Here is a 17,173-nt window from a genome sequence, read left to right on the forward strand (position 1 = left end):
CTGTCAGATGCACCAAAGAGAAAATGAACAGCCAAAGTTCTTTCCTTATTATATAGAAATACTGAATCAAGAAATAACAGCGAGTGGCTGGTGAAGTAGCTCAGAGGGAAATGGGTTTGTGCTCTTGCAAGTCTCGTGACCTGAGTTCAATCCTCAGAACCTTCAGTGAGGCAGAAGGGGAGCACACACTCCAGATTGTCCTCTAGCCTCCACATTTAAACATAGCACTCATGTCCTCACACACGGTATGTCATGCACACATATGGCCGCAAGTTAAAAAATAGGGTTAAAAATGGTAGAATATTTTCGTACACTCTGGAGTTCCTCCTCACTTTCCCTGAATAAATTCATATTTCTTCTGCTCAAAAGTGTGCTGTTTATCTAATTTTAAATAACTTCAAAATCATATTTGTGTGGAACACTTGCTGTTAAGTGATTTTATTCCAAACCCCATTTCACCCTCTTGGTATCTGTGTTTGCAGTCAGAGGAGACTGACAGGTAGGTATAATACTGGATGTTTGTCTCAGATCTTATTGGAGACGAATGTCGGAGATGTTGACATTTTGCTTCTGAACTCTACATTTTATGAAGTCATGTGTGGTTTTATTGTGCTGTAGGTTTTATTACACAATAGGCATTCTCAGTCATTAGGTTTCCAGTTATTTATTTCATTTTTGGCTGCTCTGTGTAGCAAGCTGTGTGTGAAATAAATTATAAATTGAATCGACCAACGCCGAGTTTCCTTTTGATGGTAGACTTCATCAGACTCAAGGTACAGACAGGAGCAATGAGGTTTAATTACAATGTCAGAGTCTACACTCCTGCCAAAATCTTCAGTTCCATCCTGCTCCTTAGTCAGTGACATTTCCAGTCCTGGCAGGGGCTAATTTAGAAGTCTCGGGTACAATGTTTGTGGAACAAGTCAATGATGCACACTGAGGAGTCCCGAGTAACACTGCACAGCAGTCCTGAGGTCTTACAGAGCTGATGTTGCTGCCTTGAATGGGCGGAGATAGCCTTTCCATTAAACAGGAACCTCTAAGCAGGGGTGTTTCCTTTCACGAAGCATGCACTCTACTGTCTACCAGTGACACCCAGGGAGGATGGTGGAGCACGTCAGTATCACAGGTGAGGAGATGCTCCAGTGAGGAGTGCTGCAGAGGATCAGGGAGGGCGTGCTCCCCACCAAAGACGAGCCTCGCCTTTCACACCTTTCATTCAACAAGTGGGAAAGCAAGCCTCTTGGATGCACTCACAGTGGTTCTCTTTGTGCTCCTGCCTCCCTCTTCCTTCCTCAGGGAATAAGGTCTAGAAGGATGCATGCAAGGGTCTTTCCTGTTTCCTAGGTACTTCCTGTTGCTATGAAGTAAGCACAATGATAGTCTCTCTCTGGGCCACAAAGTCAGTGACAGAGGAGCCGGTGCACTCTTGACACCTCTGTGTACAGGGAATGGAGCTATTAGAGATGTGGAAGAGAGAGAGAGAGAGAGAGAGAGAGAGAGAGAGAGAGAGAGAGAGAGAGAGAGAGAGAGAGAGGAGAGAGAGAGGAGGAGGAGGAGGAGGAGGAGGAGGAGGAGAGGAGAGGAGAAGAGAAGAGAAGAGAAGAGAAGAGAAGAGAAGAGAAGAGAAGAGAAGAGAAGAGAGAGACTCATTAATATAACTTCTAGCAGACTCTGGCATGCGGTAGGTTCAGCTAGGTTCCAGACGGGTGACAACAAGTCTGATAATCTGGTCTGTTTCCATTTGCGTCGAATTCTACGTATTTTCTTACAGTCTGTGCCAAGGGAGTTCTAATGATGAAAATTCTACATTTTTACCCACTTCTGATTTCTTAACTAGGAGAGAAAAATCTGGAGATCACAATGAGAAATTCCTGTTGAGAATTCCCCTGAGGCAATTACCATTTGGGTTGCCAATACGGAAGGAGAATTGAGCCTGCCTCACAGCATTGCTTCAGCTATAGGGCTAAAGAAAACATTTTAAAATGAGCATTGCTGGCATTTGAGGATTCTTTCCCCCAAATGTGAGGAATGCTATAATAAATTCTAGTAGTGGCACCCTCAAGCCAGGCAAGATACGAAAACATTTAGAATACAACTTCCCGTGTGTATGTGGGGCACACACAAGAAAGAAAATAACTTTGTTATGAGATCATAATACCTACCTTCAGTCTATGTTACTCTAGATCCAAATTGAAATCAAACTGATGAGAATACGAATTCATTTAGAAAAAGTGGGTGGAGACTATAGTAGGGACTCGACAATTTCAAAAGATGTTTCCCTTGAAACTTGTCCTGGTGGTGCCCACTAATGACCCCAGCACTCAGGGGGCGGGGGCAGGAGGGTCTGTCAGTTCAAGACCAGCTTGGGATATCTGTGATTCCCATTTCAAAGAAAGAAATGAATGACTAAAACCCCAACTTCAAATGTCATTGAGATACCAAGATCAGTTTGCTGTTGACTCTCCTGATTTCATCATTTGAACCTACACTAATCTGTTTTGACATACTCAAATATGAAGTTAGAAATAATCTTCTCCGGTCTTTTCATTTACCAATGGAGGGAACTGAGTCCCAGGTTCTACTCGAGTCCCAGTGGCACTTGTCAGACTGTAGAACTGGCGACTGTTTCCCTAGAAGATGGGAAGGATTTTTCTGGACACAAGTGGAGGAGTTCTGATCCTCCTGTGTGTCTGTAGTTAGTGGCTAAGGGTGTAGTAGCCATGTTGGAAAACCCAGCCATTAGGGACAACTTAAAACAGTTATGAACACCCAGCCAGGACTGTGAGATGCTCACAGTCCGCGAGGAGATCTTTTGAAACAGATTTAAAGGAAAAAAAAAAAACACAGGACCAAAGCCATGATGGGACAAATAACATGTAAATCAGGTCCGAAGCATTCCCTCTGGTGAGCTGGATCTTTTCTCATTTGCATATTCCCTTCCAGGCCCAACAACCTTGCATTTTTGGGGGGGGGTTTGGATTTGTCTAATTTCTTGACTGTTTCCCTAAAGAAGTAACTCAAGTGATAATTCTGGGCTGACTTACTTGTGACGTTCTGTTTTCCAGGAGGGCGTGGTCACAGAGTCTGAGGTGCGTTGTGTTGTTCATTGTAAAAATCCCGCAGAGCATCCAGGAGCCTGCTGCCCTACCTGTCCAGGTAATGCTCAAGAAAGGGAAGCCGATTAGGTTCCTGGTGAAGCACAGTGCTGTTGTCATTGCCGTGTTTTTATCAAGAATACATCATTTCCCTCCCCTATCCAGGCTGGACTTTACATCTGCACATGTAATGAGCTTGGAGAGGAAGCTTCTTTGAGTAGCAATAGCTGATGGGCTCTTGTGTGCCCAGTATGAAAGGAACTATGTGCTGTAGGTCTTGGCTTATGGAATCTATAAGCTCAGAGGTCTGCTTTCCACTCTAGGCCACAGGTAATGCTTATTTTGGAAGGAAGGACTATGGCTTTCCTTGCAATCAGCATTTTTTTTCAACTTCTTCCCATAGCAATACCTCCTCAGCCAGAGTGTGTCGTGATGATGAGGTGGCCAGATGTTTTTTGAAAGTGGAGAACTGGGTCCCACATGACTGTAGTTTGGAGTTTTGTTGGTTTCAGTTTTCAGTGTGGTTTAACAAGCTGGGCCTGCTATCCTTCTGCCGAGCCAATAGTAGAGGAAGCCTTTTCTGGTGGTGGGAGGGTTCCTGTGTCTTCACTTGCTCTCTCAGGAGAGCCTGGGGATTTTGAGGTGAGAGATGTTTTTCCTGATCTTTTAAGCCTGCGGCTGATAGTCTCAGACAGGTGTTTTGTGTTTTCTCTAAACCTTTTCCTCACTGGTGATGCTACTCACAACTACTGTTCTTTACTTTGTGAGGTAGCAGGCAAAGGGCTGGCTACTCAGAAGCCCCCTTGTGGGATGTTCTGCAGAGAGGGTCCTTCCTCCACATGTCAGTCCCATTGAAACCCACAGACAGTTTCCCCTGCTGCTAGTTTTTTTTTTTTCGTGACCTGAGAGGTCTTAATTCAGCTTTCTTTCACTCTGAAGTTTCTGTAAAACTCATATTTCCTCAGTCTACATTGGTGAAAAAATACTGGTTAGAAGCGAAGCAATTCCATAAGCTAACTGCTTTGAATTGATCTGCAGTTTTTTGGGTACTTTTCCTTCTCAGTATGCTAGATGACTTGAACTGTGGCAGCATGTCCTTGGATACCTACAGGAGTTCTATTAAATCAGGTTGTCAGTTCTTCAGACTGGATGTGGAAAACTAAATGTTAATGCCTAGGCAAATTTTATTTGAATCTTTCAGGACAGTGGTGGGGGTAGGCTAGTGGTTAGGCCCAAGTGATTTCTATATGTAGTCAAGTTCGAGATTGATAATAGAACAGCTTATTTTTTTATCATTTAGATTTAAACCTTACAATAACTCCTAAAGTATTTTTCAGTTCTTTTTAGTAGATGGTTGATGTATCAATGCAGAAATCAATTCTGGGTCCCTCTTAGCCACAGAAGCTCTTAAGGAGCAACGTAGTATGAGGGTAATATAAAGGAATCCTTGAAGCTTTTTACACTTTTTACTGTATCTGATGTCCTGTCACTTGGGAAATAGTCCTGTGTTAGGCTGCCTTTGAAGCATAGGCATGTGGTCCATGGGGCTTGCTTCTGTCACTGGGCTTTTCTGGTTAATCTCCCAGGAAGGAAAAAACTAGACTCTACCCTTGCACATATTGCAGGGTTAAGTCCTTAGAACCATCCAAGGATGCGCAAAGCGTTGTCTGTAGGACAATAGGAAATCAGACCCAGTGACTGTGTCTTACCAAGGCCCATAGTGACCAAGCATAGTAGATGGAGGTGGAATTAGTTTTCTTCTCATTCTTAGCCATCAGATTATACTACCTACTCCATCAATACCAGGAGAAGTGTTCTATTTAGGTTCTGGAAGGTAAATATTTAAATATGAGTGTGCCAGTGCCATGCACCAGCCCTAACTGGACAGGCTGTGAGCCTCGGGAATGAGATCGGTTCTCACCTCTGCTCCCTCCCCTGACCTCCAACAGCCATGCTGGGATGCAAATTGGAAGATTTAGGAGGAGCCTTCTCCAGAATGTCTCCTCTTTTGTCTTGAAGTGAAGCCTCAGTCGGTTCTAGATAGGGGTAGTCAGGGAGAGCCTTAGGGTATTTACCCTGGTAATTCAGAAGGCCTGGCATCTGCCATTGATCACACTGGCATTCTGTATAATGGCAAACATGTGAGCAGTTTCCTCCTGAAATGAATTTCAGGGCATTCTTGGGTGTCTGCTCCTTGGTCGTTGTAGTCTGCGCATTGCTCAAGGATGGTGGGCGTGACGGAAGTAGAGTTTTCACTTTAAGTTCTGTTGTTGAAGTTGTCAAGTCTAGATTGTTGTGGCAAGCTGTGTGACAGTCAGAGGTGCAAACATGGGGAAAGACGGAAGACACTTTGTTGGAAGTGGCCTTTGGAAATGGACGATTAAGCATCTGTGATTGTGAACAGTGCTGAGAGACAGCAACTGGGAAGACCGTGGTACCAAGACTTTCAACATCATCTGAACAGCAAGGAAAGAGCGGACTGCTAGCTATGCCTAGAGCTATAAAAAGATCTTGCGCCTGGGCCGCCATTTGAATTTCTTTACTTGGCTACTGTATTTTGGATTCAGCACTTGTCACAGTTACTTGAAGATTGATAGGGCCAGGAGCCAATCAGCAAGGGCCAGGCTCATTCTTCTTCCTCAGGAACTTGTTGCTTTTAGCCTCTGATGATTTCTTCTGACGTTGTCTTGAATGCCACTGTTCTTCACAAAAGCCTGCCCGTATTTCCATCGTTGTCTACTGTGTGGGATGTGACCTCAGTTATCCTGGCTTTGTGAGGACAGTCTTGAAGGAAGTGGTTTTTGCCATTCACTGACACAGTTGCTTGCCAGTCTGTGCACTGAGTATTATGTACTTCCCTGAACACTTTTTGAATAGGAAACACCTCCCAGAGGTGAGGACTTTTATGTGATAAACCTGGCAGGGGCCACACACACACACACACACACACACACACACACACACACACACACACACCTCGAGGTGGGGAAGGGAGGGAGGGAGGGAGGAAGAGAGAGGGAGGAAGAGAGAGGGAGGGAGAGAGAGAGAGAGAGAGAGAGAGAGAGAGAGAGAGAGAGAGAGAGAGAAGAGAAGAGAAGAGAGAGAGAGAGAGAGAACCATAGGACACATCCTGCCTTCTTCCTGTCCATTATTGCCTTTGTGCACGACCCTCTGTATAGGGCATCAGATGTGTCAGAACCGAGTTCATGTTCCAATTCATGCACCTGCTGTATCTTTATCATCTGTGGGACAAGGGACAGATCTCCTTTCCTGCAGGACTGGAAGGTGATGTGGGAAGCAAGGGCATGCTGGGCCATGACCAGACTGTGTAATTCCTGGTACTCAAGTGGCCGCCCACAGAGGCATCTGCTCTTTCTCATCTTAACCTTCCCTCCCTTGGCCTCGCTTTGCTCTCTTTTGACCTCTTCTGACCTCTCTGGAGTTGGTCCCCCTGGCTGTGGTCAGCACCATCCCACTGCAGCTCCAGATCTCACCGTGACTCACCATCGCACATCTGCGGTCCATGGGCTGACTCAAGTTCCACCGACATTTGTTCTCTATCATCTGCAGGGCTTCTGGACCTGCGCCAACACGCCAATCATCTGCACCGTACCATTTTCCCTATTTAATTCTGCATAATATTGTAATCAAAGACGATTTATGCTGGGGAAGAGGTGGAGGGTACAGGTGGACAATGGGAATCATAGGGCAGAAGGACCTTGCCAAACTGAACGAAGTCTGCTGTCCTAATTCCAAACTCTGTTTTGCAGGCTGTGTGTTTGAAGGTGTGCAGTACCGGGAAGGAGAAGAATTTCAGCCAGAAGCAAACAAATGTATCAAGTGCTCCTGTGTTGTAAGTACTGAGAGGGCATTGGTAGGAGATCCTTAGGGTTAGCTGCTTCTAGCATTCACTGAGAGGGACCTCATCTTCCCCACTCTCGCCTCATTAGGTGCTTAAGATGCAGAGTCAAGGGAAAACCCACTCCATGTGAGGCAAGCGTCACAGCTTTGGTGATGTTGGCCTCCTGGGTTGAGGTTCTGTGCTATGAACCAGTTTGTGGGCCTTCCTTCCAGAGTGTTCAATAGAACCCTGGTCTTGACCCATAGGTCCACAACTGAGTAACCATCATTGCCGGCAGACCTTGCCCTGTGTCCTCTGGAGAGCAAACTGGCTTTTCATTAAGACTCATTGTCCCCTCAAGTGGAGTTCTTCTTCCACCCCCATTTTGGGGAAGACCCTCAGTCTTCTGTTTCATGGAGCAGAGGGACTTCCTGTTGTGCAGCCCAGGGAGAGCAGAAGATTCGAACAGTCACAGTGTGCTCTATGGGGTGGGGTGAGGGCTGGTCACCTATGGTTGTGAGGACGTGGCAGGTGGAAATTACCTATAAATAACAGATTTGGGCAGAGTAGAGATTAATGAAACTCCCATAGACCGATCTTTCCACCGTGCTTAAGAATGAGATGATTTTACATACGATTTTACAGGGAGTTTTAAAATGAATGCATTTTAAATCAGAAGTCAAACCAGTGGTGATTACCAAATGGGGAGACCCGTGTCAGGCAGTTGCACCCAGTTGCGCCGTGCTATCTACAGTGGGAGTTAGTATAGCACACGCTGAGGAATAAAGAGCACATGCTTCCCAGGTCACTTGTGATGCAGATGCATCGTAGGATATTAAAAAGGAATACGCAAGGAACTCTAGCATCCTACGCTTACCAAGCATGGGCTTGTGAAGCCCTGGGACTCACTGCTCTTCCTAAGTCTTTCCTAGTAGTTTCCTCCTGGGGCAATACTCATCCAGCCTCATGTCCAGATGACAGTAAACACGACTGGGTTCTCGAGATGGTGTTTGTATGAATGGGGAAGAAAGGAAGGAAGAGAAGGAGGGAGCTAGGGAAGAAGAGAGATATACACACATATATCTAGATATAAAACAACACAGGATATATATAAAATTGCAAACACACTAATCAAAACAAGTATAAGCGTGCACATTTCCACAAACACTTCTGTTTTCTGCCTTATTATTGATAACTAGTTCCGTGATTTCTACTTTTCATTAAAAATTACCCATTTCTAGTTTCTTTTCTTCCATGTTGGAATGTGTAATATTTTTTTTCAATAACAATCTTTTGGAAGTAGTTTGAGAAAAAAAAACAAGGCAAATTTCGGTAGGAGATTGTAAATATGTGCATAACAAATTGTCTTTCTGCAAAAGGCGTGCCACAGTCAGACAGCTGGCCCTCCATGGAGAAGAAACTTGGCAGGTGCCAAGGAGGATGACAGATCCCTGTCATTTTACCAGTGATGTCAGAAGTTTCCAGAACTGGGTCTGGAAAGGAGCTCACGTGTGTAGGGGTTACAGACGGAGGCATGTGTGTCTCTGTGTGTTTTTAAATTCAGTGTGTGGGGATTGAAACACACTCGAGGCCGAATTGAGGCCCCTGGAAGTTCTGGTTTAATTTCCAGTTGAGAAAAATAAAAAATCTAAAGATCTCTGTTCAACCTTTCTCGCTTAGACGCTTCTCTCCAACCCTGTAGTCTGTATCTGTATCCCTTCTTGGCTTTAGTCTAGTTTCCTAAGCACCCATAGTCCTGGATTTGTTTGTTTGATTGATTGATTTTTTTCCTTGTTCTCCTTGTTACTGTCCTCATGATGTAAAGGGTAACTACTGGTTTTGTTTCTGGTCCTCATTTCTGGTCTTTAGACAGTTAGAACACATGGGAGAGAGGATGGCCTTACACTTGAGGACTAGGACATGGGGAATGCTCAGAGCACTTTTTCTTTTTCATGACTATAGAAGTTTAAGGAATGAACTTCAGTTCTCGCAATAATTTCATTATTAAAATGACTTCGCTTTAAAATATTCTCTCCTTTGCTATCTTTTCATATAGTTTACTTAAAAGCAAAACCAAAGTGATATCTGGGCCGCTGATGGCCCTGTCTTGAGTGAGGTGACCATGGGATTGTTGGCTTAGAGCTGTGATATTCAAAATCTGTGATCTGACTCTGTCTGGGGCTTGCCAAGGTTGTCTGGTTTGGGGATTTCGATGTGTCAGATGTACAAAGGTGTGAGGTGACCTTTTACTGAATGAGAGAGTGGAAACGGAAGGTTTTAACCAGCACCAGTGAGAGACTGCGCAGTCGACTGGAGAGTTTCTAGGGGTAGGGTGTGTTGGGTAGGAGGTGGAAGGTGGGGATGGGGTGGTTCATGGAGGGGCGTTTAGAGCCTTAGTCTGTGGACTTCCCTTACAGAGAAGGATCGTGCATTTTAACAAAAAGGAATGCTGCAAAGAAAGTTATGTAAGCGTGTACTTCGTATTGCTTTTCTCTCAGGATCTGCTAGAGATTGGGTCAGATCTCCTATAAATATACAAATTGGATATTTAAGTTCTTTATGCAAGTTTGTGAAATTGCATGGCAATCACATATAACATCACATCCTTGAGATAATCATTAGATTACTTAGAAGACCTAAAACCATATAAATGATATGTAAAATTTTACTGTACTGTATTCTTATAGTTTAAATATTAAACTCTTTTAATTGGGGAATAATGACAAAAACATTTGATATGGTCAGCATAGACAGTTTCCCAAACACCCTTAGATCTGTGGGTGGTTGGATCCACAGTGTGTTACCCATGGATGTGGAGGGACAACTGTATTTATGTAAATACATATTTGTGTGCACATAATCTATATTTATTAGTCTGCCTGTTTATGTATACATACAGACATGCATACAAATAGCTATGCAAATGTATAGAAGTATGACATTTATATGCTAATATGCAAACACGTTTACATATCTAAATTTGGATTTCCTTAGAAACAGACCACTTAATGCAGGGACAAACAACTTAATGCCGGTAGTTTATGAATTTATGTGGGGGATGGGGTAAGGAATGGTGAGAGCCGGTTGAGGGAACACTGTCAATTACTAGGACCTGAACAATGCCACACTCCCTGAATATGTGTTTAAAATTAATCTTCACTGTGGTAGTGTTAAGTGGGTCCTTGAGGAATCTGTTAGATGATGAGGGATCTGATCTGATCTTATGGGTAGATTTATAAGTGGTCAGGAGGGAGGAGTCTGACTTCTCTTGACAACTTCCCACTCTGGTGCTGTGTGAGCGCATAATGTTCTTCTCCTCTCCGGGAATGCATTTGCAGGCACTATCTTGGGAGCAGAGAACACCTCTCACCAGCCACGTTGGGTGCCTCCTTCTGAAAGCTGCCAAATTTCTGTTCAACAGAACTAAGTTTCTGTTCTTGATAAATGACCCAACCTGTGCAACATTTTGTTACAGGAACACTAAATGAACCAAGACCTCAGTGAACTGCCACTGTTGGTAGATCTTAGTCTTGCCGAGGAACCTCCTGAAGCCTGTATAAATTTCATGCTTCGGAATCTTTCTCCCTGGGGGGAGGGGCCTGAAATGTGCCTATGTCAGCCCCCATCGGTCTTAACTGAGAACTGTCTCTGGTATAGTATTGATTGGCAGGCATTTCCAGCTGCCACTCAGATGGCCAAGTTCCCTGAAGAGGAAGAGGAAGAAACATAGATAGTGATGTTAGGTGACTGATTGTGAACTCAGGTGACAAGTCTGAGCAGATGAGGATAGCAAGGCGTCCAGAGTTATCGACAACAGATATGTTTGCTTATGGGTGATCCTTATGCTCATCAGTGTGCACTTATGTCTCTGCATATGTGTGTACACATGGGTCTGTACATCCTTGTACATATGCACATTTAGAACACTCACTGCCCCCACCCTTCATACTCTTTCATGTCTCTGCTTCCTTGCCCAGGCTTCTCCTTGTTCCTTTGGAGAATGTTTGAACTTTCCGAGTTGGTCATAACTGCATTAGTCCACTTTTCTGTGCACCCAGTGTTACTCATAAAGTCCAGCATTTCCCTATTTATATTCCTGAGACACTGTCTTAGTTTGGGTTTTACTGCTGTCAGCAGACACCATGACTAAGGCAGGTCTTATAAATGACAGCATTTAATTGGGGCTGGCTTACAGGTTCAGAGGTTCAGTCCATTTCGTCAAGGCGGGAGCATGGCAGCATCCTGGCAGGCGTGGTGCAGGAGGAGCTGAGAGTTCTACATCTTCAACCGAAGGAAGCCAGGAACAAACTGGGCATTCTCAGGCAGCTAGGAGGAGGGTCTCCAAGCCCACCCCCACAGTGACACACTTCCTCCCACAAGGCCACACCTTCTAATAGTGCCACTCCCTGGGCCAAGCATATGCAAACCACCATATATGCTATGGCTCTAACTTGCCAGCATATCTGTCTTCCTTCTATCCCCTTGCCCCACTCTATCTTTTTGCTTCTGTCTATCCCTGTCTCTGTCTCTCTCCTTCTCTTACACACACACACACACACACACACACACACACACACACACACACACGGCCCAGAGTATCCCAGCTACTGTTTTATTTTCTTGCTCTCTGTGTTAGCTATGCCAGATGGCATTGCATCCTGTGCATACTCGTCTTCCGGTCCTCAATGCTTGCCACCACGCACTCCATCGTGTGCGCCTTCTTCCCTCCACCGTCTGGTCTGTTTCAGGTAGTGTATAAACAGAACAATGTTTTCTTCTTCCATCCTGTGGCAAGCCATTTCTTTCAGACTGGCCAACCCACCCTACCTGAGATATTCACTGCAGTTCACTGTCCCATTACCCTCTGCTTACTGTTCGCTCTGGAGTTGGGCGAGTGGGTGGTATTCCTCATACATTCTCTGGCTGATGGGTGCTTGGAGTGCTCTCTCTCCGGGAAAACATTGTCATTGCTGTGCGGCTTGCATGTGAAGTCTGGTCCCTCTCTTTACACTCTTCATTTATTTTTTTCCAAATCTGTGTAGCTGTGTTTTTGTGATGTGGTGACAGAGGCAGACCACCAGAAAGGCGCTTCATCTGACTGAGATGGATGCCTTAGCTAATGAAACAAATGCTTTGCATATGACTTTATATCCTGGTTCAGTCAGGACAGTATGCATGGCATTCCAGACAGCTGAGAACATGCTCGCCTTTGATGATATCTGGAGAAGACTCCGCAACCCTTTACTCCTACCCATTCCAGAAGCCAAGAGGCCAACATTTTTAGGTGTGAATATCATCATGACTCACTGAGGAAACTCAGGGCTTTATCGTCACCCATTAAACTATATCAGCTCCATTTACACTCTATAAATAAGAGGCCAAATGATCGCATCCAGAGTCCCGATACTAATCAGGGGAGTGATGACTTGCATTCCCCTAGCTGTTCTATACATTTGTCTGGGCCATATTAGAGCATGTTTCTTATAAGATGTGTTTGCTGTAAGAACTGTGTTAGTTTTAAAACACAGCAACGATTGTTTCCTAAGTCGGAAGCATGTTGAACATTTGTTAAAGCATAAACTTCCTTTGGTTTGAGCTTGAGGTTCTCTTGGTTCCCCGAGATCTGTCAGTCTATCTATCTATCTATCTATCTATCTATATCTATCTATCTATCTATCTATCTATCTATCTATCTATCTATCTATCCGCCCATCTATCCATCTATCCATCTTTCTGTCTGTCTGCCTCTCTCTCTCTTATCTATCTACCTGTGTATCATTCACTTGTTATCCTTATCTATCATCTAATTATCAATCAACTATCATCCATGTACCTATGTATCTGTGTATCCACCCACCAGCCATGTATTTATGAGTCTATTCACACATCTACGTGGCTGTATCTGTCTGTTCATTCTGCCCATCCAATAGATAATTGCTTAGTCAAATGTTCAGGAAATGTGGCAGCTAGCACAATGTTTATGCGCTCTCTCTCTCTCTCTCTCTCTCTCTCTCTCTCTCACTCTCTCTCAACAGTCTGTTTTAGGAACTCTATAGGCTGAGGGTTCTTAGAAATTGCTGATAATAGGAGGTAGGCCCACAGTGTTGCAGGACACCCTGAGAAAAGTGGTAAGGCCTCAGTCTATAAAATCGGCCAAATTAACTGGCCAAGATCAATTGCTTTTGCTGACAAAGGCGTGCTAAATTCAGAACATTTTTACCAATAAACATGGGTTGTTAATGGGCTGTCTGTGATGGAGGAGCTCTGCTTTATTGGCTTTAGCAGCCCTGAAGTCCATAAACACCTTTGCTCGCACTTACACTTGACATATTGCGAAGTGTGTCTCCGAGGGAGAGTGAAATTCTGAGAAGAAGATGGAGGTCCTGTGGCTTCCCTCCCCTAGCCTGCATTTCTTAAGAATATCCTGTCCTGTCCCTTTGGCTCTTTTCCAGTTTTCTCTTTTCTGGATGTTCTGACCTTTGGATTGGTCACTCTGACATTGTGCCTTTTCTGCACATTTGTCAGAAGTACGGCCTCTCCGTCCTTTTTGGAGCCCATGGAAGCCAAAACCACAGTCTTGAACGATTAACAGAGGAGTCATTAGACTACTGAAGTTTGAGAAACATGAGTCTCCCTTACCCTGCTCTCCCTTTGTCCTTTCCTTTTCCTCACTGTCACCCCCATCTTCAGTGGGTTCCCACTTATTTTGTGTTAGAAACTGAAACGATTTATCTCGAAAGAAGCTTGGTTTGATTCCTTATAAAAACCCAATGCTTCGTTCCACAAACATCAACATGCTTAGGTGTTAGATAAGTTTGGTGATGTTTATAATACATTTTCTTTTTAAACTGAAACTAAATTGCATGTACTAGGGAGGCACAGTACGATCATTTGATCTGTATTCATAGTGTGTGGCGACTGGATCAAGGCCACTGGTATATTTGATCACCTCAGGCATTTGTCACTTTTGTGGGGTGGTTGAGAATTTTGTACTTTCATTGTGAGATACATAATTACTTGATGATTTCATTTAGCTCCATCCATTAGGGGAAGATGTTGACTTTTCAGTGCTTGGGGGCATACTGGGTGTTGGTAATAATGACCACATTCCAGTGCAAATGATGCAGATCTTGCTTTCCATATCATCTGCAGTGCCTTGCTCCCCATCTGCCCAGACTCTTCTCTCTACCCAGCTCCCCCACTCCCCTCTGCCCTTTTCACCATTTCATCAGGGAAGAGGGAGAGATGTGGGCTGCTGTGGAGGAGGGCGGGAAGGAAGGCAGATTGTGTCAACTGCTGCAACACTTGCTCAGATGGCTTTGTGTGGCAAGCAAGTGACTTTCCCCGGGGCCTGTCTTACTTGAGAAGTGCCCCATGATTGATCCCTGGCAGCAGAAGTTGTGACAGGAAGTGGCCACCAGTGATGGGGCTGCTCACAGTGGCAGAGCTTTTAAAGGGGACACAAAACAGCACCCTCAGATGTGACCTCACAGTGATGTTGCTGCAGTTGGGATTGCACAACCACGACATAGTAAGCAGAGGAAGGCATTATCATTTCTGTGGCTGTGTGAGGCCACGTGAGTCAACGGTACACACTTTAAACCATGCTGTTCCTGGGACTTGAGACCTTCCAGGCCCGGGCCCTCTCTCATGCTCTTTGTCTTACTTGTGATAATGAGAACCGTTCTGGTGCCTCGTAGTCACAGGCTCTCATTATATCTTCCCCGTCCATGGGGAGAAATTTGGCTACATTCAAGCAATAAATTGGAGCATTGAGCAATTATTGAGAGAATTAGATCAATGTGGGCGGTGCCTCTGACTTATGTAGGCCAAAAAAGCTCACAGCAGCTTTAAAAAGACTAGTCTAAAACATTGTTACAATTTTTTTAAATGTGTTTCAGTTTCCTTATATGTCTACCATCGCTCTGAGAATGAGAGTGGTCTTGGTTTTCAATGGTCAACTAAGCGATAACAAGACAAATGCTTTCTCTTACACAGTTGGCAAACGTTCAGCCACTAGGAGGGACCTTCAACATGCTTAGAAAACGGCTGGTATTGGGCTTGCGTTAGGCTGGTCTATGAAGTTGTTTGTGGATGGTCTATGTTACATTGAATGGAAGCAGGTAGGTTGGTACCTGTTTGCTAAAGATCGTTCTAATAGCTTATCAGATTTCTTGTATAACTCTCGTATAGTTGATGTTGGGAAATCACCAATATGCAGTGTTTTGAGGTAACACTGGCTTAACTGCAACCATGACTATTGATAATTACCTTGATAAAGACTTAATTGTGTCTTAGAAGAAAGAGGACCAAGGTAGGGTTGACTTTAAGGTGGGTCTTTCGATGTGAGGACTTGGTTTTGACTGGGTAAGTTTTAGGTTAAGTTTGTCAGAAAGCAGCTCAAGGGAAGGTTTTCCCTGCATGCATTTAAGAGTTCATCAGCTGTGTTGAGCTATTATTAAATGATACTTTCAGGATGTTTTTAAAACCAGTGGGGACTTACATTTTTATCTTTTCAGTGTGAAAAGCTTGAGGATATCTGTCCTATAGTTTAAATCCCGTCTCATGAATTTTCAAGAAGTATTTTCATAGGTGTCTTATTTTTATAGCTTATAACATTCCTTATGGTTGGTGCCTCGTATAATTTACAGCGTCCTGTGAAGTTAGTTTTCTACATAGGGAGTTACCATGCCAACGATGATCTGAACATACATCTGAAACAAAAACCTTCTTGCACAGCGTTTGAAAACGCATACAAAAACGTAGTCTGAAAAGCGGCCAGCAAGTGGTTTCCTTGCTTAAGAATTGTCGATGCCGACAGCTCCCGTTACTACATATGTGCCTCGTCCAAGGACCACATGGCACTTGCATGCTTATTTTTTTCAGTTATCCTACAACCCAAGAGATGATAGCTCCTCTCTCGATGAAGAAACTGAAGTTCTGAGAGACTCTGTAGCTTGTCTGAAATCATCGAGGTCGGAGGTCAGAAAAACCAGCACTGCCTGGCTTCAAAGCCACCCACCTTCGCGAGCAGCCCGTGTTATTTGGAGATATTATCTACAACCACTTGTAGACATTTAAAAAAAATGCCATTTGAGACTACGGGGCGAGCATCAGCCAGCAATGTGGAGGAGGAATGCTAGTACTGCAAGCACCCACCAATGGACCGCAAATCTGATGCAAGAGATAGCAACACAATGAAAGTAAATTACACTTCCTCGACGTTCACACGACTAAGCAAGTTTAAACTCACACCAGATTTCATCCACAGGCACTCGGCCTGGGCCTGTGTCACAACGGAGCTGGAGAGGACGGAGAACACATATCTATTACCCTCGTGTCAGCTAGGGAGTGAGGCACTCTGATCTATGGTGCTTCTCTTGCCAAACTGCAGTGAGTGTGCAGGAAACTGTGACTTCTGGGATGGTGTCACCCCCACTCTCTCTGCCTCCAGAGAGGGATAGAGACAAATGTGTATCTGGTGGGGTGCATCTATGCCTTGTGAGGATCTGGGGGGCCCAGGCATATGAGAAGCTCAGCGTCCTTCTTAGACAGGGTGGGGACGATGAGGCTTCAGAGTCTGCCACAAGATGAGCCTCTTTTGTCTCCTGAAAATTCCAAGAGAGGAGAATTTTAGTAAACAGTTGAAGAACTGTTCAACTGGCCATCCATTTTTATTTCTATCTTTTAATTTATCTCTACGTCCAGCCGGTCATATATTAGTTTAACAATGATCGAGCACCTGCTGTATGTTAGATACGGTGTTATGTGCTGAGAATCATCACCAAGGGGACTTTTCTCTTCAGGCAGTGACAATGTATTGATTCGGATGCAATTATTAAAAGTAAACACAAACCGAGCTGCAATGCAACATGTAGTTTCTAATGTTCAGGAAAGGCCCTCATGTACTGGAAAATAGAAATAATTGAACAAATTAAAACACACACTCTAATAATATTTAACATATTTCTTTCCACTCTTTCCCCCAGACTTACTTACTACAGTTACATAACTACAGGTCAGTGCATTTATATGCAGGTCACCATTCTTAGCTTCCTTTAATATTTAAATATACTAATCTAAACATCTGAGATTAAAGATGCAAATGCTCCAATATATAAAGTTTTAATTCAGTGCTCAAAAGTTTCAAAATTTGGAGCATTTCACACCCTAAGGGTTTGAGTTGGGAATAACCAACCAACCATTGAAGTGGATACAAATTCTTTGTGCGTGC

General features: G+C 44.1%; 1 protein-coding gene across 2 annotated transcripts in view; it reads left to right on the plus strand.

The window, feature by feature from the left end:
- Window positions 1-17,173, plus strand: part of Bmper (BMP-binding endothelial regulator) — a 248,005-nt gene that overhangs the window by 57,904 nt on the left and 172,928 nt on the right. For both annotated transcript variants that reach the window (NM_001135799.1, XM_087560859.1), the window contains 2 exon segments: window positions 3,069-3,159; window positions 6,869-6,951. In NM_001135799.1, the coding sequence (NP_001129271.1) occupies window positions 3,069-3,159; window positions 6,869-6,951 (174 nt within the window).

The sequence above is a fragment of the Rattus norvegicus genome, chromosome 8 (assembly GCF_021556685.1).
Source record: "Rattus norvegicus strain SHRSP/BbbUtx chromosome 8, alternate assembly SHRSP_T2T, whole genome shotgun sequence".
NCBI classification, from domain to species: Eukaryota; Metazoa; Chordata; class Mammalia; order Rodentia; family Muridae; genus Rattus; species Rattus norvegicus.